General features: G+C 46.5%; 1 protein-coding gene across 1 annotated transcript in view; it reads right to left on the bottom strand.

Annotated features, from left to right (window-relative positions):
* The window catches only part of myo15b (myosin XVB), a gene marked incomplete at both ends in the record, with an annotated part of 103,976 nt that extends 83,455 nt beyond the window's left edge, over positions 1-20,521 (bottom strand). The window contains 19 exons of the mRNA XM_079260648.1: positions 34-111; positions 299-424; positions 533-664; positions 2,617-2,712; positions 2,786-2,909; positions 3,244-3,302; positions 3,379-3,492; positions 4,809-4,970; positions 5,062-5,175; positions 5,256-5,319; positions 5,406-5,509; positions 5,589-5,682; positions 7,957-8,031; positions 8,133-8,242; positions 10,840-10,903; positions 10,972-11,036; positions 17,813-17,989; positions 18,065-19,783; positions 19,892-20,521. Of these exons, the coding sequence (XP_079116774.1) occupies positions 34-111; positions 299-424; positions 533-664; positions 2,617-2,712; positions 2,786-2,909; positions 3,244-3,302; positions 3,379-3,492; positions 4,809-4,970; positions 5,062-5,175; positions 5,256-5,319; positions 5,406-5,509; positions 5,589-5,682; positions 7,957-8,031; positions 8,133-8,242; positions 10,840-10,903; positions 10,972-11,036; positions 17,813-17,989; positions 18,065-19,783; positions 19,892-20,521 (4,107 nt within the window). The remainder of the gene's footprint in view (positions 1-33; positions 112-298; positions 425-532; positions 665-2,616; positions 2,713-2,785; positions 2,910-3,243; positions 3,303-3,378; positions 3,493-4,808; positions 4,971-5,061; positions 5,176-5,255; positions 5,320-5,405; positions 5,510-5,588; positions 5,683-7,956; positions 8,032-8,132; positions 8,243-10,839; positions 10,904-10,971; positions 11,037-17,812; positions 17,990-18,064; positions 19,784-19,891) is intronic.
* Between the last annotated feature and the right edge of the window lie 231 nt (positions 20,522-20,752).

The following is a 20,752-nucleotide window of genomic DNA, read 5'->3' as shown; positions in this document are numbered from 1 at the left end:
CCTGCAGGTTGACTTTACTCCCATGCCAGTTACCTGACTCCGACTTCTGGCAAACAGCTCCACCACTTCTGTCCTGAACTGGTCGTGGTTCTTGTTCAGGAAATTGTGGACCTGGAAAACAGTTGTGGTATTCAGTTTCCGTCACGGTGAACTCAAACATATTTACGTTTATGATCTTTGAATAAAATATTCTCTGAAGGAGGCACAAAGGCTAAACTGTAAAGACAATCAAACATGTCCGTGCATTTGTCTGTGAAGCAGCAGCTAAACTGGTTCAGCAGCCTGAAGGGTGCAGCACCTGATATGTGACGGCCCCAGCGTAGTGATAAACAGTGAAGACTGGCATCGGGTTCTTGGGCTTGGCGTAGAAGGGGCTGTTTACATGGTGGTAGTGGCACTTCTGGAGGAAGGTGTGGTCAGTGGCCTGTTCAAAGTGCAGACAATCAAACTTCAGGGTTGAGCACTGAGCTGTGTGTGACTGAGGAAGTGTGTTTATCCTCGTAGAGGCAGCGGTGTGGACGGGTGTGTGTACCTGTGGGAGGCAGGTTTGGTCATCCAGTATACGCAGGATGCCGTAGGGCCTGGAGGAGATCAGATCCAGACATGAGTGGAAGTCCTTCAGTGGCATTGGATACCACTGTATGTGTTCTGCACTGTACTCCTCCTGCAGGACATACAGACGCTGGTTCTGAAAAGTCCAAACTAAAGCGGGTTTCTCCTTAAATCCCAGTGAAACCAGTAAGCTTGTTAGATTACAGACATCTTAAAGACACAATGACCCAGAAGATGCAGACTGAAGTTGTTGCCTTTAGACCTGAAAACCTCAGGAAGACTGTTCAGCTATAGCCCTGAGGTTTTTCTTCCTGTTCCTGGTTCTGATGGAAGTTTTCCTTAGTTATGTCATCATTTCATAATTAAATAATATCCTGAACCAATATGGACTAATATGGGTCATATAACAGATTAATTTAAGCTGGACAGGCCGATACTGATTGACTATACCTGGATTTTAATTTGAGTATAATTGGACTATAATTGGACTTTAACTGGACTACAATTAAAGTCTAATTGAACTATAATTTGAGTATAATTGAACTATAATTAGACTTTAACTGGACTATAATTACACTTTAACTGGACTATAACTGGACTATAATTTGAGTATTATTGAGTTATAATTATACTATAACTAAAAAATAATTTGACTTTAACTGGCTTTTAATTAGATTTTAATTGGACTATAATTAGACTATACCTGGACTATAATTACACTATAAAAGGACTATAATTACACTTTAATTAGACTATAATTAGACTATAACCGGACTCTAATTTGACTATATTTGAACTATAATTATACTATAACTGGATTATAAGTAGACTATAACTAGACAATAATCAGACTCTAACTGACCTATAATTAGACTTTAATTGGACTATAATTAGACTATAACTGGAATATAATTAGACCTTAATTGGACTAAAATTATACTATCACAAGAATATAATTAGACTTTAATTGGATTATAATTATACTATAACTGGACAATAATTACAGTATATCCGGACTACAATTTGAGTATTGTTGGATTATAATTAGACTATAACTAAAAAATAATTTGACTTTAACTGGCTTTTAATTAGACTTTAATTGGACTATAATTAGACTATACCTGGACTATAATTACACTATAAAAGGACTATAATTACACTTTAATTAGACTATAATTAGACTATAACCGGACTATAATTTGACTATATTTGAACTATAATTATACTATAACTGGATTATAAGTAGACTATAACTAGACAATAATCAGACTCTAACTGACCTATAATTAGACTTTAATTGGACTATAATTAGACTATAACTGGAATATAATTAGACCTTAATTGGACTAAAATTATACTATCACAAGAATATAATTAGACTTTAATTGGATTATAATTATACTATAACTGGACAATAATTACAGTATATCCAGACTACAATTTGAGTATTGTTGGATTATAATTAGACTATAACTAAAAAATAATTAGACTTTAACTGGCCTTTATTTAGACTTTAATTGGACTATAATTAGACTGTAACTGGACAACAGTTAGACTTCAACTGGACTATAATTAGACTTTAATTAGACTATAATTAGACTATGACCAGACTATAATTTGACTATATCTGAACTATAATTGGAGTGTAACTGGATAATAATTAGACTTTAACTGGCCAATTGAACTATGTATGATTGGACTATAATTACACTATAATCGGAATACAATTAAAGTATAATTGAACTACAATTAGACTTTATTTGGACTATAATTAGACTTTAACTCAACTATAATTAGACTATAATTGGACAATAATTAGACTATAACTGGACTGTAATTAGACTTTGCTGGACTGTAATTAGACTATAACTAGACCATAATTAGACTAAAACCAGACTGTAATTTGAGTATACTTGAACTATAATTAGACTGTTTCTGTAACAATGCGGTGAAATTAGTTTTGTGCTGTATTATGTAGTTTTAAACTGAACTGAGCTGAATCAAACTGAATTCTCATTCACTGATGTGAAAGTAAGCATGACAGTTGTTCATTAAAGCTCTGACCTGCTCCTGAGAAATCACTGCTTTGTTGACAAAATGCTGCAGCTGCTCGTTGGCAAAGTTGATGCACAGCTGCTCAAAGCTGTTCACTTCCAGATCCTGCGCCACAACACAGAAACATCATCGTAAACGCAATAATCTTTGATTTCACGCCGGAGTCACGGCTACTAACCTCAAACCCGTAGATGTCAACTACACCAACGCTGCTGTCCATCTCTGAAGGACTCAACCAGTCATTAATCTGCTCCAACAACCAGTTAAATAGCACTGAATACAAGGCTTTGGCAATGGCATCTCTAAGAGGAAGAAGAGAAACAAGAAGAAGAGTTTGGTCCTCACTGGGAGCTGGTAACCAGTTGGTTCTATGAATTTAACATGTCTTCATATTTTAACTAAATTAATCTATTAGATGAAGTAAGTGGAAATTATTTATTAATATCATATGGAGTCTGGATCATGAATAAAAGTTCTCCGAACTCTTCTTGTTCTTCTGATTGTACAAAGTCACGAAGAGGTTGTTGTTGGCCCACCTAACTAAATTTATACCACTTATTAGCCCATTGATAACTCTGATTTCAGATGTCTGCTTTGATCAACACATATAATAAATGCTGAAATTTCAGCTCTCACCTTGACTCTATGGCACTTTCCACAGACAGGGGGCAGTAAATCCTGTCATATGTGGTTTCCTAGGAAGAAGCAAGCCAGTCAGGGTGCACACATGCTGCTCAGGACATTTTCAGTGGTGCATGAGGGGCTACTGACTGTGACTCTGTGAGTGATGACCGTCTGCAGGGCCTCAGAGGAAATCTGCAACAAATAGCCAACCCTCCTGCTCTCAGCCTCGCTTAAGATGCGAGCCACCTCAAACGACTCGCTCTGAAACAACAACAGCCTGTCTACATGTACATCACATAACTCACTCTCAGAGGTAATAAAAAACTGGAACTGGAATTAATCCGCTTTATTAATCAGATCTGATGTGTATACATCCACTTCTGAAATGTGATGTTCTAAAACCCTGCCCTGCATTTTCAAGTCTCCTTTCAGATTTCTTTCGTACATTTGTAGTAATAGAACTTCCTCTTATTTTTAAAGTATCCGATCTTTGTTGAACATGCTAGTCGTAGTAATAAGCTGCTGCTGTAGGAACCAGTGAGAACTAACTACAGAGTACATGTTTATCTTTTATTTATCATTGACCATTTCCTTTTGGGGCGAGGGTAGGGGGGTATTTAGTTCATGTTGCTTTGGAGTAATTTGCAATGCAGTTTTTGCACATGCACAGATTTAAAAATAGCAATATAAATCAGATAAACAGGTCTAGACACAAGAAGACATCAGAGTATCAGAGAGAAGACAATGTATTTTAATCTCCTAATCAAAGTATGCTGTCTTCATGATCACTAGAATTATTTGATAATGCCAGAAACAGATTATGATTAGTTTTTATAGCTTTTTCTAATGCAGCAAGTAGAGCCATATGTCTGATTTAATCCATTTTTATACAGCTGAGCACATAGGAAAAACCTGCTTCCATCTTTCCAACATCTTCCATTAAAACGATTAAGCGTTTTAATGGAAGTGGAACACAATAGAACAACTTGCAGGAAGTAAGAGTAAAAACAAAGTAAATAAAAATAATTAAAATGTAGTCTTATAACCTTCCACATCAGCAGCTAAGTATAAGGCTGAAGGATTCAACATTAGCAGCTAATGCTAAGTCCTCAGGTCTCCACATCAGCAACTAATCCTAAGAACACGAGCCTCCATATTAGCAGCTAATGCTAAGACCTCAGGTCTCCACATCAGCAACTAATCCTAAGAACACGAGCCTCCATATTAGCAGCTAATGCTAAGACCTCAGGTCTCCACATCAACAAGTAATCCTAACACACAAGCCTCCATATTGTGGAATTCCTCATTAGCAACTAATGCTATGTTGCTATGTTAAACTAAAAGGGGATGTTTTAAAGATGACCAGAAATTACATTACTAAGTACTCAGAAATCCGATAATTAAAAATGGAAAATACTGATACTGGAAAATGTCGAGCATAGTTTGTCAAAAATTGCATTAATAAAGTGAATGTAGATTTTTGCAGTAATCTGATTACTCTCAGTTATTTGGATGATTACGTAACTGGGCCCATTGTCTTACTCTTCATTTCTTTTCATTTAATTTCATACACACACCTCATACGAGCTGAAGCAGATGTTGCCGAGCTGCAGGATGGAGGAGAGGATGGCCCAGATGGTGGAGATCTGCTCAGCATGCAGGCCGACAGTCTCAAAGCACCGAACCAACAGCTGGAAGTCCTGTTTGTCCTGCTTCCCCTTCAGCTCACAGGCACCACCCTACAGGACGGTGAAAAAACACACATCCGTCATGTAGGACTAAAGAAAAAACAAGAAAAAAGGCTAAGATGGATGTTTCAGCGTGATGCACCTGGTTTAGGTAGTAATAGGTCTCGGCTCCTTGCAGGTAGAGTTCCTGTTTGTCCCAGTCATTCATACCTGCCAACAGCTCATAGAACACATGGTAGTTCCTCTCTTCTTTGGCCTGCAGGTAAACGAGACAACAGTGACAAATCTGTTCCCTTCAACCACTCCCAAACCTTCTGGGAATGGATCTGTGCTCACCTGGAACACAACCCTGGACTTCTCCAGGAGATATTTGGACAGTGAGGTCCCTACAACAGCTCCACTGTCAGCCCAGATGAGATACATCAGTCAAGTTAAACAGCTGCAACCAGTCATGTCAGGTGCTGAAACGACGACTGTTGGACTTACTGGAGAATGTGGATGTGGAGGTACTTCCCAAATCGACTGGAGTTATTGTTCAAGATAGTCTTGGCATTCCCGAAGCTCTCCAAGATGGGAAAGACCTCCATGGGCTGATGAAGGAGGAGAAAGAGAGACGTGGAGAAGAGAGTTGGCAGGTGTCTCCTAAATGAGTGATTTTGTGTTTCCCACCTGTCGGAGGTTGTCTTCCCCACCCTGATACATGGAGCTGAGGTAGTGGACTATCAGCTTGGTAGCTTCAGTCTTCCCCGAACCGCTCTGTCCACTACACCACAACCACACGACAGGGAGTGCTGTCAGTCTCAGCTTCCTGATGATGCTTTAAAAACACTCCACATCCATGTCATCTCATCCATGTTTGATGTCCCGGATCTGATGTATCAGAACAGTTTGTGAATGTGTCCTTTAACACCAAAACTCAGCCTGTTTTTCTGCCTCCTACATGAAATGACATTCCCAAAGTAAAAGATGTATATCTTTACAACTACAAGGACTGAATGTATATTCTTGGTCTCTACAGAAAGCTGATGCATGTGTTACTGTGTCAGTAAATTCATCTGGAACCTGGGCAGGTAATGTGTGTGTATACAAGGGGGAAAACATCATCATGGTCATAAGATGTTTGGCCCGCAAGGGTAAAGGGTTTGTGACTACGATGGCATGAGATTACAGTATTTGTTTGCTGGCACAAACTTTATTTCTTCATACGATAAAAGGAATAATGTGATGCAGAACCTGAATGAAGAAGAAACTAAGTTAACATTCAGTCATTAAATAGCCTGGCACGGCAGACTGGAGTGCTTTATGTATTCAATACAGAGCGACTCAGTCTGCAGTCCCTCCCCTTCACGGAGATTCGCATCGGTCTTAAACAAACCGGCCACTCTGATTGGTTGATCTGAGGAGACTCTTGCCTCTTGCCTTGTGTCATTCGAGATGGCGCATGGGGTTTGTTTCTTTTTGCTGTAAATGTAATGTAAAGTTCGAAAAGCAACACAGAGTTACCAGTAATGCTATTTGGCCTCAGGTTTTAACAACAAGAATGACTCAGGTCATTTGTGTCTCTGTACTGCACGCTATGTTTATTTTCTTCTGTTGCGTTCGCTCTACCGAACACTTCCAGACATTGTAGGCTGCTGCATTACTGACGTCACGTCCACCATTTTTCTGATTGGTTTACTCTGCACCATAGACCGCATATGAAAGATGGACGGAGACTTCGGCGGTTAAAAGTGAAACCTATGTGTAAGTGCATAAAACTGCAGTTTTACCTCCATGACAACTGTGGGGGGAGTGAATTTTTTTTCTAACTCGCCCGTTTAAAAGTAATTTAATCTCAAAGTTCGGCATATTTAGAGGCATGTCCTTTTGATTGACAGGTACCCGATCTCCCACTATAAGTAAGAAGAACGTAGAACAACCGCGGTTTTTAGCCGGTTAACAACATGACTTGGCTTTAGCCCGCTTACCTCCGTTAGCTGGTTAGCTCCTGTTATCTCCAGGTTAGCTCGGTTAGCTCTTAGCTACAGAAAGCTCGGAGTTTGCTCAATGTCAATCATCCACCATGATGACAACAGCCCCCCTCTCAGCTCCACCTCTTTGCCCATATATGTATTTTCCGGGCAAGACGACACGCATGCCCCTGTCAAGATAGCGATGGTAGGAACCGCCCACCAAGCTTCAATTCAGCTCTTCAGAAACCTACGGGTGACGTCACGGAGGCTCCGTCCATCACTTTATACAGTCTATTTTCCGCACTTGTTTATCCATTCCTAGAAATCTGTTGATGAGAGTGAGTCCCCAGACTCCACGCTGGTACAGCGGGAGTCTGGCTTGCCAGGCTAGTCATTAAAGGCACTATGTATGGTGAAACGGTGGGTTGCACAACTCCTGGTTCAAGCATTTACAGTAGCTCAGTCATGGACTTAGCTCCTTTAACAGTATGAGAGAAGTAATCCTCAAAATGCATAAAGTAGTATATGATGAGGAACTGTTCTCAAGTACAAAGTAAAAACTGAATCTGAGCTGTTTTCCAGATGTTTTGCATAGTAAAGGTGTTATGCAGGTAAATTTCTCATCAAGCTATCGGCTGATGATGAAGATACACTAAGATATAAGATGATGAATTAATAATGTTGTTATGCTACATGTTAGTATTGTTGCTATGCTACATGTTAATAATGTTGCTATACTACATATTAGTATTGTTGCTATGCTACAAGTTTATACTGTTGCTATGCTACATGTTAGTATTGTTGCTATGCTACTGTTAGCATTGTTGCTATGCTACATGTTAATATTGTTGCTATGTTACATATTAGAATTGTTGCTATGCTACATGTTAATATTGTTGCAATGCTAAATGTTAATATTGTTGCTTCGTGCTGTCAGTAGGATCTCATGCTCCCTCCTGTCGAGGAGGGTGCGGTCAACAACGGTTGAATTGTGTAACTGTTGGAAAACAGATTAACAGCAGAATCTTAATTCTGGCTGAATGAACCAGAAATAAATAGTTAAAAATGGAGAAACTTGTCGGTACCTGATGACGATACACTGCTCCTGTGTGGAGGCCTGAGAATGTTGGAAAGCTAAATCTGCTAGCGCGTACACATGTCTGAGGAGGAGGAGGACATCATCATGTCAAACACACATGGTGTGAATATCAGAGACAGCTACAACAACTTAAATGACAATAAGTGGGTAAGTGTTTCTCACGGTGAGTTTGTGTGCTGCTCTCTGCCTCTGTGTTTCTGTCTGATCTCCTCTGTGTAAATGCTCAGTGTCTTGAAGGGGTTAATGGACAGAAGCATATTCCCAATGTAAGTCTTGGAGAAAAACAGAAAAAGAAAGTGCAGAGTAAATACAATGATAATTGCAGGTGGCTGCAAATGGTTGAAAATTGAGCCATTGTGTTCATTTCCACCCACCATCTTTTCATTCAGAAGAGAACCAACTGCACATTAACATCTTGCTTAAGTCTCAGAGAAGTTGTAGGGGTGACCAATAAAATCTCAGTTTCCAATGTGCTCAGTATAATAGACCCTGGAACTTAAATCTTTAAACCTCAGAACTAGGGGTTAATTAGATCCTGTAGGACTCAGACATGACAATCTCTGTGAGTTTTGGGAGGACATTATTTAAATGGATCATGCAAAGATTTGCTAATATTTACTGCTGGAAGAAAAGCTGCTGCATAGAGGACAAACTGCTTCATCCAGTTCTGGGTCACAGGAAATTCTCTATTTAAGTAACTTCATTGGGACGTCAAGAAGATATTTTCTGAATATTAAACTGACTGATAAACCCGGTTATTCTTAACTGGATGGAGAAACCTTGAGAAGAAAGAGGAACATATACGCTCATAACTATAAAGAAATACCATCTGCATCACAACTTGATTTGCTCTTTGTTGTATTTTAGATTGTGGTGCATGTTGGGACACACCAAGATCACGATTTATGTCTGCAAAAAACTACCAGATGGCCAAAGGTCCTTCTTGTTTGTTTTTTGTAAACAGCGGTAAGCGTAAATGATGGCATCTGTGATCTGGAACATACTTTCAGACCAGAGCGTGGTGTTTCAACAAGACTAGAATGTAACCACTGGCACAGACAACTGAATGAATATATTGAAGCTTTTTATGGGGGTTTGGTGAGCAGGTGGAACTCAACAACCTGCTGCTGGTTAGAAACAGGCTCCTGGTAAGTAGCAGGTTCCTGGTTAGCAACAAGCTCCTGGTTAGCAACACGCTCCTGGTTAGCAACACGCTCCTGGATAGCAACAGGCTCCTGGTTAGCAAAAGGCTCCTGGTCACCAGCAGGGTCCTGGATAACAACAGGCTAAGAGTTAGCAGCAGGGTCCTGGATAACAACAGGCTAAGAGTTAGCAGCAGGGTCCTGGTTAGCAACAGGCTCCTGGCCAGCAGCAGGATCCTGGTTAGCAACAGGCCCCTGGTTAGCAACAGTCTCCTGGTTGACAGCAGGCTCCTGGTCACCAGCAGGGTGCTGGTCACCAGCAGGGTGCTGGTCACCAGCAGGGCCCTGGATAACAACAGGCGTTAGCAGCAGGCTCCTGGCCACCAGCAGGGTCCTGGTTAGCAACAGGCTCCTGGTTAGCAACAGGCTCCTGGTTAGCAACAGGTTCCTGGATAGCAACCGACTCCTGGGCACCAGCAGGGTCCTAGTTAGCAACAAACTCCTGGGTAGCAACAGGCTCCTGGTTAGCAACAGGTTCCTGGATAGCAACCGACTCCTGGTCACCAGCAGGGTCCTGGTTAGCAACCCGCTTCTGGTCACCAGCAGGGTCCTGGTCACCAACAGGGTCCTAGTTAGCAACACGCTCCTGGATAGCAACAGGCTCCTGGTTAGCAAAAGGCTCCTGGTCACCAGCAGGGTCCTGGATAACAACAGGCTAAGAGTTAGCAGCAGGGTCCTGGTTAGCAACAGGCCCCTGGTTAGCAACAGTCTCCTGGTTGAAAGCAGGCTCCTGGTCACCAGCAGGGTGCTGGTCACCAGCAGGGCCCTGGATAACAACAGGGGTTAGCAGCAGGCTCCTGGCCACCAGCAGGGTCCTGGTTAGCAACAGGCTCCTGGTTAGCAACAGGTTCCTGGTTGATAGCAGGTTCCTGGTTAGCAATAGGCTCCTGGATAGCAACAGGCTCCTAGTTAGCAGCAGGCCCCTGGTCACCAGCAGGGTCCTGGATAGCAATAGACTCCTGGTCACCAGCAGGGTCCTAGTTAGCAACAAACTCCTGGTTAGTAACAGGCTCCTGGTTAGCAACAGTCTCCTGGTTGAAAGCAGGCTCCTGGTCACCAGCAGGGTGCTGGTCACCAGCAGGGCCCTGGATAACAACAGGGGTTAGCAGCAGGCTCCTGGCCACCAGCAGGGTCCCGGTTAGCAACAGGCTCCTGGTTAGCAACAGGTTCCTGGTTGATAGCAGGTTCCTGGTTAGCAATAGGCTCCTGGATAGCAACAGGCTCCTAGTTAGCAGCAGGCCCCTGGTCACCAGCAGGGTCCTGGATAGCAACAAACTCCTGGTTAGTAACAGGCTCCTGGTTAGCAACAGGTTCCTGGATAGCAACCGACTCCTGGTCACCATCAGGGTCCTGGTTAGCAACAGGTTCCTAGTTAGCAGCAGGCTCCTGGTCACCAGCAGGGTCCTGGTTAGCAACCCGCTCCTGGTCACCAGCAGGGTCCTGGTCACCAGCAGGCTCCTGGTTAGCAACAGGCTCCTGGTCACCAGCAGGGTCCGGTTAGTAGCAGGTTTATTTTTCAATGACTTCCTGATGACGCTGCTGAGCTTCAGAAGTTATGTGTTTGATCCCCGACACCTCACGTGCGCTTTTTCATCTGCAGAACAGCTGTTATCAACCTCCTACAAACTGACTGTGCGTAGAAAGCGCAAAAAGAAAGTGAAACTTACATAGATGCAGTCACGCTGAAACCTCTTCTTCAGATTCAGAAGCACGGCGCTCTCTGACACCTCTCTGAAGACATTGACAGGCAGGTTGGATAGAGCACATGCAGAATCAACACAGTGTATGTGTGAACTTACTCCAGCTGGGACAGATCCTCCACCTCATCCACCTCCACAGCTCCTTTGCTGCCAGGCATCACCACCTGAAGAGGGTGAAAACAGGAACGGAAATGAGTCCCCTCATCCAACCATGAAATGCCTGCTTCCAGCCACGTTCCAGACTCTTCACCTCTCAGCCATAACTTCGGTTCTGTTGTTGTGCTGCTGCTGCTGCTGATCGCCTTTCCACTGAAGCTCTTCCCAGCAGGTAACTAAAGCACCATCAGCACTGTTAACTGATATTCTGTAATCTGAAAGCATCGTGCTGCTGCCGGATGGATACTCTATTGTATCTACAGAGAGCAGGAAATAAATAAACCAGGAGCAGGTCTTTCATTCCCTCTGCTTGCTGTCCACACCAGACTGAAGTGAAGTAGAACTAAAGAACATAAACTGCAACCTGCAGAGAACCGCAGATTTACTGAAATGTGGAAAAAGTTTGCCCCACCTGATGAAATGAATCATGTTGTTCATTATTTCATAACAGTGATGGATATAGCAGTTATAGCGCACCAGGGATCTGACCAGGTCCAGAGACCAGGGGTCAGACCGGGTCCAGAGACCAGGGATCTGACCAGGTCCAGAGACCAGGGGTCAGACCGGGTCCAGAGACCAGGGGTCAGACCGGGTCCAGAGACCAGGGGTCAGACCGGGTTCAGAGATCAGGGGTGAGACCGGGTCCAGAGACCAGGGATCAGACCGGGTCTAGAGATCAGGGGTGTGACCAGGTCCAGAGATCAGGGGTGAGACCAGGTCTAGCGACCAGGGATCAGATTGGGTCCAGAGATCAGGGGTGAGACCGGGTCCAGAGACCAGGGGTCAGACCGGGTTCAGAGATCAGGGGTGAGACCAGGTCTAGCGACCAGGGATCAGATTGGGTCCAGAGATCAGGGGTGAGACCGGGTCCAGAGACCAGGGGTCAGACCGGGTTCAGAGATCAGGGGTGAGACCAGGTCCAGAGACCAGGGGTTAGACCGGGTCCAGAGACCAGGGATCTGACCAGGTCCAGAGATCAGGGGTGAGACCAGGTCTAGAGACCAGGGATCAGACCGGGTCCAGAGATCAGGGGTGAGACCGGGTCCAGAGACCAGGGGTCAGACCGGGTTCAGAGATCAGGGGTGAGACCAGGTCCAGAGACCAGGGGTCAGACCGGGTCCAGAGACCAGGGGTCAGACCGTGTCCAGAGATCATGGGTGAGACCGGGTCCAGAGACCAGGGGTCAGACTGGGTTCAGAGACCAGGGATCAGACCGGGTCCAGAGACCAGGGGACAGACCGGGTCCAGAGACCAGGGGTCAGACCAGGTCCAGAGATCAGGGGTGAGACCGGGTCCAGAGATCAGGGGTCAGACCAGGTCCAGAGACCAGGGATCAGGCAAGGAACGTGTCACTGAATATCGGAGCAAAATAATCTTACTTCTACAGAAAGTAGACTGAAAAATAATGATGAAAACTCAGGGAAACATCTAAAGTTTTACATCTGACAAGTGTGAAATACACAACGTCAGTACTTTAACCACAGACTGAGTATAAAAGATGGACGGAACCTCCGTGACGTCACCTGTAGCTTTCTGAGGAGCTGAATTGAAGCTTGTTGGGCGGTTCCTACGGTCACCATGTTAGTAGCATCAAAAATTGGCAAAATATAGAGCTGAAAGGGGGACTGTTAGCTTGGGGATGGATGACTCTCCATAGACATAGACATAGACATAGACATTATACATAGATCCGTGCAATCGTATGCTGAACAAAATACAGGAATAGTTGCTGGCTTTCTCTTGACTGCAGTTCACTCTTTTTTACATTTATTAATTTATTAATATAAAGATACAGTTTTATAAAGTCTGAAAATCAAGTATTTAATTAAAAAAAAAAAAAAAAAAAAAAAAAACTAAAAAAGAACAACTCGTAGAGCACAAACCTCCCCCGAGCTTTTAAAAACGACCTGGATCCAAACAGTAATGCGGATCACCATCAGAATTTAATCAGTTCTTCCTTTTCACGTTTCCAACAAGTTCTGAAAATTTCATGAAAATCAGTCCATAACTTTTAATGTTATTTTAAACACAGACAGACAAACAGATAAAGCCTGTAAAAACATAATCTCGTTCTCTCGGTCACGACCCACAGCTCATGACCATAGGTGAGGGTAGGAACGTAGCTCGACTTGTAAATTGAGAGCTTCGCCTTCTGGCTCACCTCCTTCTTCACCACGACAGACCGGCGCAGAGCCCGCATTACTGCAGACGCCGCACCGATCCGTCTGTCGATCTCACGCTCCATCCTTCCCTCACTCGTGAACAAGACCCCGAGATATTTAAACTCCTCCACTTGAGGCAGGACCTCACTCCCGACCCGGAGAGGGCAATCCACCCTATTCCGGCTGAGGACCATGGTCTCAGATTTGGAGGTGCTGATTCTCATCCCAGCCGCTTCACACTCGGCCGCGAATCGCTCAAGCGAGAGCTGGAGATCACGACCAGATGAAGCCAACAGGACCATGTCATCTGCAAAAAGCAGGGACCCAATCCTGAGGCCACCAAGTCGGATCCCCTCAACACCTCGGCTGCGCCTAGAAATTCTGTCCATATAAGTTATGAACAGAATCGGTGATAAAGGGCAGCCTTGGCGGAGTCCAACCCTCACCGGAAATGAATCCAACTTAATACCGGCAATGCGGACCAAGCTATGACACCTGTCTTACAGGGACCGGACAGCTCGTACAAGGGGGTCCGGTACCCCATACTCCTGGAGTACCCCCCACAGGAGCCCCCGGGGTACACGGTCGAATGCCTTCTCCAGGTCCACAAAGCACATGTAGACTGGTTGGGCAAACTCCCATGCCCCCTCCAGGACCCCAAAGAGGTTATAGAGCGGGTCCACTGTTCTGCAACCAGGACGAAAACCACACTGCTCCTCCTCAATCCGGGATTCGACTATCCGGCGGACCCTCCTCTCCAGGACCCCTGAATAGACCTTACCAGGGAGGCTGAGGAGTGTGATTCCCCTGTAATTGGAACACACCCTCCCGTCCCCCTTCTTAAAAAGGGGGACCACCACCCCAGTCTGCCAATCCAGCGGTACTGCCCCCGATGTCCACGCGATGCTGCAGAGGCGTGTCAGCCAGGACAGCCCCACAGCATCCAGAGCCTTAAGGAACTCCGGGCGGATCTCATCCACCCCCGGGGCCTTGCCGCCAAGGAGCTTTTTGACCACCTCAGCGACTTCAGCCCCAGAGATAGGAGAGTCCACCCCTGAGTCCACCAGCTCTGCTTCCTCATTGGAAGACGTGTTGGTAGGATTGAGGAGGTCTTCGGAGTATTCATTCCACCGACCCACAACGTCCCGAGTTGAGGTCAGCAGCTCCCCACCTCCACTGTACACAGTGTTGATGGAGCACTGCTTCCCCCTCCTGAGCTGCCGGATGGCGGACCAGAATCTCCACGAAGCCGTCCGGAAGTCTTTCTCCATGGCCTCGCCGAACTCCTCCCATGTCCGAGTTTTTGCCTCAGCAACAGCCGAAGCCGCATGCTGCTTAGCCTGTCGGTACCCATCAGCTGCCTCCAGAGTCCCACAGGCCAAGAAGGCCCGATAGGACTCCTTCTTCAGCTTGACGGCATCCCTCGCTGCTGGTGTCCACCAACGACCTTACAGCCACAGCTCCGGCTGGCCACCTCAGCAATAGAGGCACGGAACACAGCCCATTCGGACTCAATGTCCCCCGCCTCACTTGGGACATGTTCAAAGCTCTGCTGAAGGTGGGAGTTCGCTCTGACAGGGGACTCAGCCATACGTTCCCAGCAGACCCTCACAACACGTTTGGGCCTGCCAGATCTGACCGGCTTCCTCCCCCACCATCTGAGCCAACTCATCACCAGATGGTGATCAGTTGACAGCTCCACCCCCCTTTTCACCCGAGTGTCCAAGGCATGTGGTCGCAGGTCCGACGATACGACTACAAAATCGATCATTGAACTGCGGCCCAGGGAATCCTGATGCCAGGTGTACATATGGACACTCTTTTGTTGGAACATGGTGCTCGTTATGGACAATCCATGACGAGCACAGAAGTCCAATAACAAAACACCATTTGGGTTCAGAGGGGGGGGGACCATATCTCCCAATAACTTTGATAGCATTGAAGTCCCCCAGCAGAACTATGGAGTCCCCAGAAGGAGCACCCTCCGGCACTCCCTCCAAGGACTCCAGAAAGGGTGGGTACTCTGAACTGCTGTTCGGCGCATAAGCACAGACAACAGTCAGGACCCGTCCCCCCACCCGGAGGCGGAGGGAAACTACCCTTTCATCCACTGGGGTAAACCCCAATGTGCAGGCACCAAGCTGGGGGCTGATGAGAATGCCCACACCTGCTCGGCGCCTCTCACCATGAGCAACTCCAGAGTGGAAGAAGGTCCAGCCCCTTTCGAGGGTACTGGTTCCAGAGCCCAAGCCATGCGTCGAGGTGAGTCCAACTATATCTAGCCGGAACCGCTCAACCTCGCGCACAAGCTCAGGCTCCTTCCCCACCAGAGAGGTGACGTTCCACGTCCCTAGAGCCAGCTTCTGCAGCCGGGGATCGGACCGCCAGGGTCCCCGCCTCTTGCTGCCGCCCAGCTCACATTTCACCCGACCCCTACGGCTCCTCCCGCAGATGGTGAGCCCACGGGAGGTGTGTCCCATGTAACCCTTTCGGGCTGAGCCCGACCGGGCCCCATGGGCGAAGGCCCGGCCACCAGACGCTCGCTCTCGTACCCCACCTCCAGGCCTGGCTCCAGAGGGGGTCCCGGTAACCCGCGTCCGGGCAAGGGAACATTCATGCCCAGGTTGGTCGTCATCATAGAGGTCGATGAGCCGTGCTTGGTCTGGTCCCTCCCCTAGACACCTGTTTGCCATGGGTGACCCTGCCAGGGGCATAAAGCCCCCGACAACATAGCTGCTAGGATCTTTGGGACGCACAAACCCCCCCACCACGATAAGGTGACAGCTCAGGGAGGGATGTTTGATTGTTTATTGATGTATTTGGATTTATCTATTTTTATCTGATCAAATAACAAATTATTATTCAACCTTGTGAAATGTAATTCCACACGATGCTTTCAATTTTTCGCCGGTTATTGCAACCGTATGCTGAACAAAATACGGGAACAGTTGCTGGCTTTCTTTTGACTACGGTTGACTCTATTAGCTAATATTTTCTAACCTTTATTTAACCAGGAACGTCCCAGCAAAAGTAAAATCCTTTTTTTCAATGGAGTCCTGGCCAAGAGGCAGCATATATGTGGACAAAATTAAAACTAAGACCTACAAATCACATCAGCCAGTATTTTTTTCACAGCAGAACAAACAACAAATGTCTAAACTGACAAATTTTACAATCTTATACACAAAGTGAGCTCTTATCAAAGCAATGCTTCCTGCAAGTCTGAAAATAGTTGATATGCAAGGTTGAAAAAGCTAAAAAGAAGGAAAAAAGTTTCAGCTGGGAGAACACCTGGCAGGGATCAATGTCCATATCAAAAAACAGTGTATAAAAAGATTGTGGAATACCTCATTAGTGCCGATGGCGCGTGCAGCTTCCACATCTGTGAAGCTCCATCAAACTGAAAAGTGAGGCCGGCTTTAGGCAGGGGCAAGAGGGGGCAGCGCCCCTCAAACACTCAAATCAAATCCACCAGATATCCAAAAACTACCTAAACGCTTTCCCCTCTGCACCGAGCTGCGTGATGATGGTACAGTAATGCATTGCCGGACCCCCTCCTTCTCCCCCCAGAGAACAACCAATCAGTGTTTCGTATGCAAATGAGTTGACAAGCAGCTGGCTGAGCTGCCACAGCAGTAAAACTTTAGGAAGTGAGGGAGTGAAGCTCTGTTAAATACGTCGTAGCAATTTACATGGTGAGATAGGCTACATAATAACTTAATAATAACAAATAAAGTACTACATCTATATGTCATGTCAAAAGGGGATTGTTGCTTTTTAAGTGTGTGAGCCTGTCAGGCGCGTTGCTCAATCACACACATAGGGGCTGGAAAACAGAGCGAATCCCCTTAGACTTCCATGTTAAAAAGACCAACTTCACAGCAGAAATAAACATGTTTACAGCAGGAATAAACATGTTTACAGCAGGAATAAACACGTTTACAGCAGAAATAAACACGTTTACAGCAGGAATAAACATGTTTACAGCAGGAATAAACACGTTTACAGCAGAAATAAACACGTTTACAGCAGGAATAAACATGTTTACAGCAGGAATAAACATGTTTACAGCAGGAATAAACACGTTTACAGCAGGAATAAACACTTTTTTTTAATCTCGAAGTTCGGCATATTTAGGGGCGTGTCCTTTTGATTGACAGGTACCTGATCTCCCGCTTCAAGTCAGAAGAACGTAGAACAACCGCGGTTTTTAGCCAGTTACCAATGTGACTTGGCTTTAGCCTGCTTACCTCCGTTAGCTGGTTAGCTCCTGTTATGTCCGGGTTAGCTCGGTTAGCTCTTAGCTACAGAAAGCTCGCAGTTTGCTCAATGTCAATCATCCACCATGATGCTCACAGCCCCCCTCTCAGCTCCAACTCTTTGCCCAGCATGCCTCTGCCAAGATGGTGATGGTAGGAACCGCCCACCGAGCTTCAATTCAGCTCTACAGAAACCTACGGGTGACGTCACGGAGACTCTGCCCATCTTTTTATATATAGTCTATGGTTGCTACGCACAGTTCTATAAATGAGGCCTCTGGTCTTTACTCACCTGAACCTCCACCGTGTCCCTGGTAGACACGGCAGACTAGAAGGCTCCAGGTTCTGGACTGAGTATCATACCTGTGTGCTGGCGAGCCGACTCTCCAGCATCTCCTGGGCAGGGTCTTCTGACTCCCAGGGTCCCTTGCCGTTGTGGGCTGGGATGGTCCTGGCTTGGCCTTCATCGTCGTAGACGGTCCATTTGGTGAGTTTCTCCACAGTCTGGTGCGGCAGCAGGTTCTCAGAGCGCAGCCAGTCCTGCAGCAGAACAAGACCGCCGTTGGGACTCGCTCTACATTTAACACTGGAAAATGGAGAAAACACAACACACACCTGAGGGTCTCCACTCATGCGTGGATTTCCAGTCCAGTGGACTCCCGGTTGGGCTGCGTATACGCCACCTTCGCCCATCAGCTGGGCCACCTCCCGGTCTGCCTCCTCTTCATACAAAGATCGAACACCTGACACCGCCACGCTTGTCTCCCCATTTGCAAAGGGTTGAGAGGAAGACTTTGGTACTGCAGCAGCTTCCTCTCTGACCGGGTCTGGAGCCTGGGATCGTCTCGGTCCACCACCTGGAGTTCCTCCTGGCATCTTGCACAGGTTGATCTGGGCCGGATTCAGCTTCCCTCTTGCAGCCTGTAGCAGGTTGAAGCCTTCCTGGTTCATGGTTGTCCTCCTGCCCCCATCTTCTGGGGGGGGAGGTCTTTCAGAGGCACCATGGGACCCAGAACTGCTCTCCCCCCCATTCCCACCAGACGCTAAGCCTCCTGGTAAAGGCCTCTTCATGGACTTGAGCAGACTGAGGTCTGGTTTGACTGGCAGGACCAGCTTGGCACCTGGTTTTGGAGGTTTGGGCTCCGAGCTAGATGGTTCTGTCAGTGAGCTGGATGCGGCAGAAGATCCAGAAGCTGCCTCAGCTGTCTTTGCCTTGCTCAGTTTGTTGATCCTGGGGAGTACCACGGCGTATTTGGCCTCCATCTCTTTTTCCCTTGCCTCTGCTCCTTCTTCTGCTCCTTGTCCCTGCATGTTAGCGCCATCTTCTCCCTTGTTTCTCTTGGTCAGACTGGTTTTACTGGTAACCCTCATGGCCATCCTGTGTTTGAAAATGTTGCCCTTTGACCTTCTCGTGCCTTGTTTGTGTTTTAGAGCTCGAGTGGAGAGCCAGTGAGAAATCCCGATGGCTTTAGTCAGAGCAGAGAGTTTCTTTCTGAGGTTAAATTCTCGCGGCAGCTTCTTCTGGATCCAGCCAGAGACCCTGCGGAGAGCCGTCATACTTTTCCTTCGCGCTACCAGACGCTCCTTGGACGTGCTGGACACTCCCTCACTGGGCTCACATATTTCCTCATCAGGCGTTTTGGACATCTTATCCGTTTTGTGTCCCAGAGACGCCTTGACTTTGCCCAGGATGAAGGTCTGTGGCTTCCCTCGGACCACACCTCCAGCATCCTGCTCTACAGGAGCCGCAGCGCCTCTCACGTCTTTTCCTTTATCTTTGGTCTTAAGCAGCATCGGGTTCTGGTCTTTGGTGGATTTGGTTGGTATTGATTGTTCTTCGTCCTCTTCCTCATCTGAATGAACTTCTGTGAGGGATGTCCTCTCTGTGACGGTGTTGGTCTGGTTGGTTACCTGGTCCGTGTCCTCTGCTGCATCCGTGTTGCTGTTGGGAAGATCTTTCCGTGTCTGCACCTCCTCTGCTGCAGGCCTGGCTTTTCCAGGCTTCTTTCTCTTTTTCTTTTCTTCCTTGGCCTTTTGTTTGGCTTCCTTCTGCAGCCGCTGCTTCTCTGCTTTTGCTCTTTGCTTCTCCGCCTTCTCCACCTGCTTCTTCACCTGCTTCTCCGTCTTCTTCACCTGCTTCTCTGTCTTCTCCGCCTGCTTCTCTGTCTTCTCCGCCTGCTTCTCCGCCTGCTTCTCCTCTTGCTTCTTGAACATTTTGACTCTTGGCTGTTTTGCAGACTTGGGAAGACGCCCCGGCTGTCCTCGTCGTCTTCCAATCCCTTTGATGGCCGTAGACTTCTCTGTGTCCTCCTCTGTTATTGCCTCGTCTTCACTCTGATCACTGACTGCTTCTCCATTTTCTGCTTCCTTTTTTCTGTTTTTTTCTTCCTCCTCTTCTTCCTCCTCTTCCTCCTCTTCTTCAGTGGATGTGATGGGTCTAACCTCAGACCCACTTCTGCTGGATTTGGCCTCCCCTCCGTCTGACTCCTTGGCTGCTGACTGTTCTGTATCGCTTTGAGTATCGGATGCCTCAGCCTCCTCGCTCCCCTGGGTCTCTTCGTTACTGCCTCGCTCCTCCTCCTCCTCCTTCTCATGGTGACTGCTTTCCTCTCCTGTCACCTCCTCTGAGCTTCCTGCATCACTCTCTGACTCGTCTTCGCTTTCAGAAGCTTTGCCAGCGGCCTTGTTTCCCAGTGTGTTGGGGAACTTTTTCTTTGTTTTGGGGAGAGGTTTGCTCTTCCTGTTTGCAGCTTGTGCCATCTCATCATCTTCCTCATGCTGAGCTTGTGACCTGTCTCTGGCACTTTTTGCTTTTCTGGCTTGTTTGTGGTTGTTTTTCGGTTCCGAGGCGCTTTTCCCGCTGTGTTCTGCTTTGCTCCTCTCACTGCTCTTTACTTGTTTGAGCGTTGCTGAAGGAGCTCTTCTGTTTAACTTCTCATCAGGTATTTGAGAAGAAGACTGAGATGTTTTGGAGCAGCTGTTTCTCGCAGTTTGCTGCTGATGTCCTTTTCTTCTAGCCTCTGCCTTCCTCTTCGTGCCATCGGTTTTCCCTTGAGCCTTCAGTGGTGGCATGATGAGTTCACACATGGAAACACTTCAGAATGAAAACAGAAATAAAGTGGATTCCAGAATTAGGTTTTATCTGAAGAATGGAGGAAAGTTAAACTCACAATGGTCAAACCCTTTTCAGATCTATGACTTGAGTTCAGCAGGGAGACAAAGGGCACATTCACATCAACCCTTCTTTATTCAAACCGGTTTGCAAACCGGTTTATTCAGTCCGTTTGCTTGGAAAGTCGCTTC

The sequence above is a fragment of the Telmatherina bonti genome (assembly GCF_933228915.1).
Source record: "Telmatherina bonti genome assembly, chromosome: 21".
Lineage (NCBI taxonomy): Eukaryota > Metazoa > Chordata > Actinopteri > Atheriniformes > Telmatherinidae > Telmatherina > Telmatherina bonti.
This window is presented reverse-complemented; position numbering and strand designations above follow the sequence as displayed.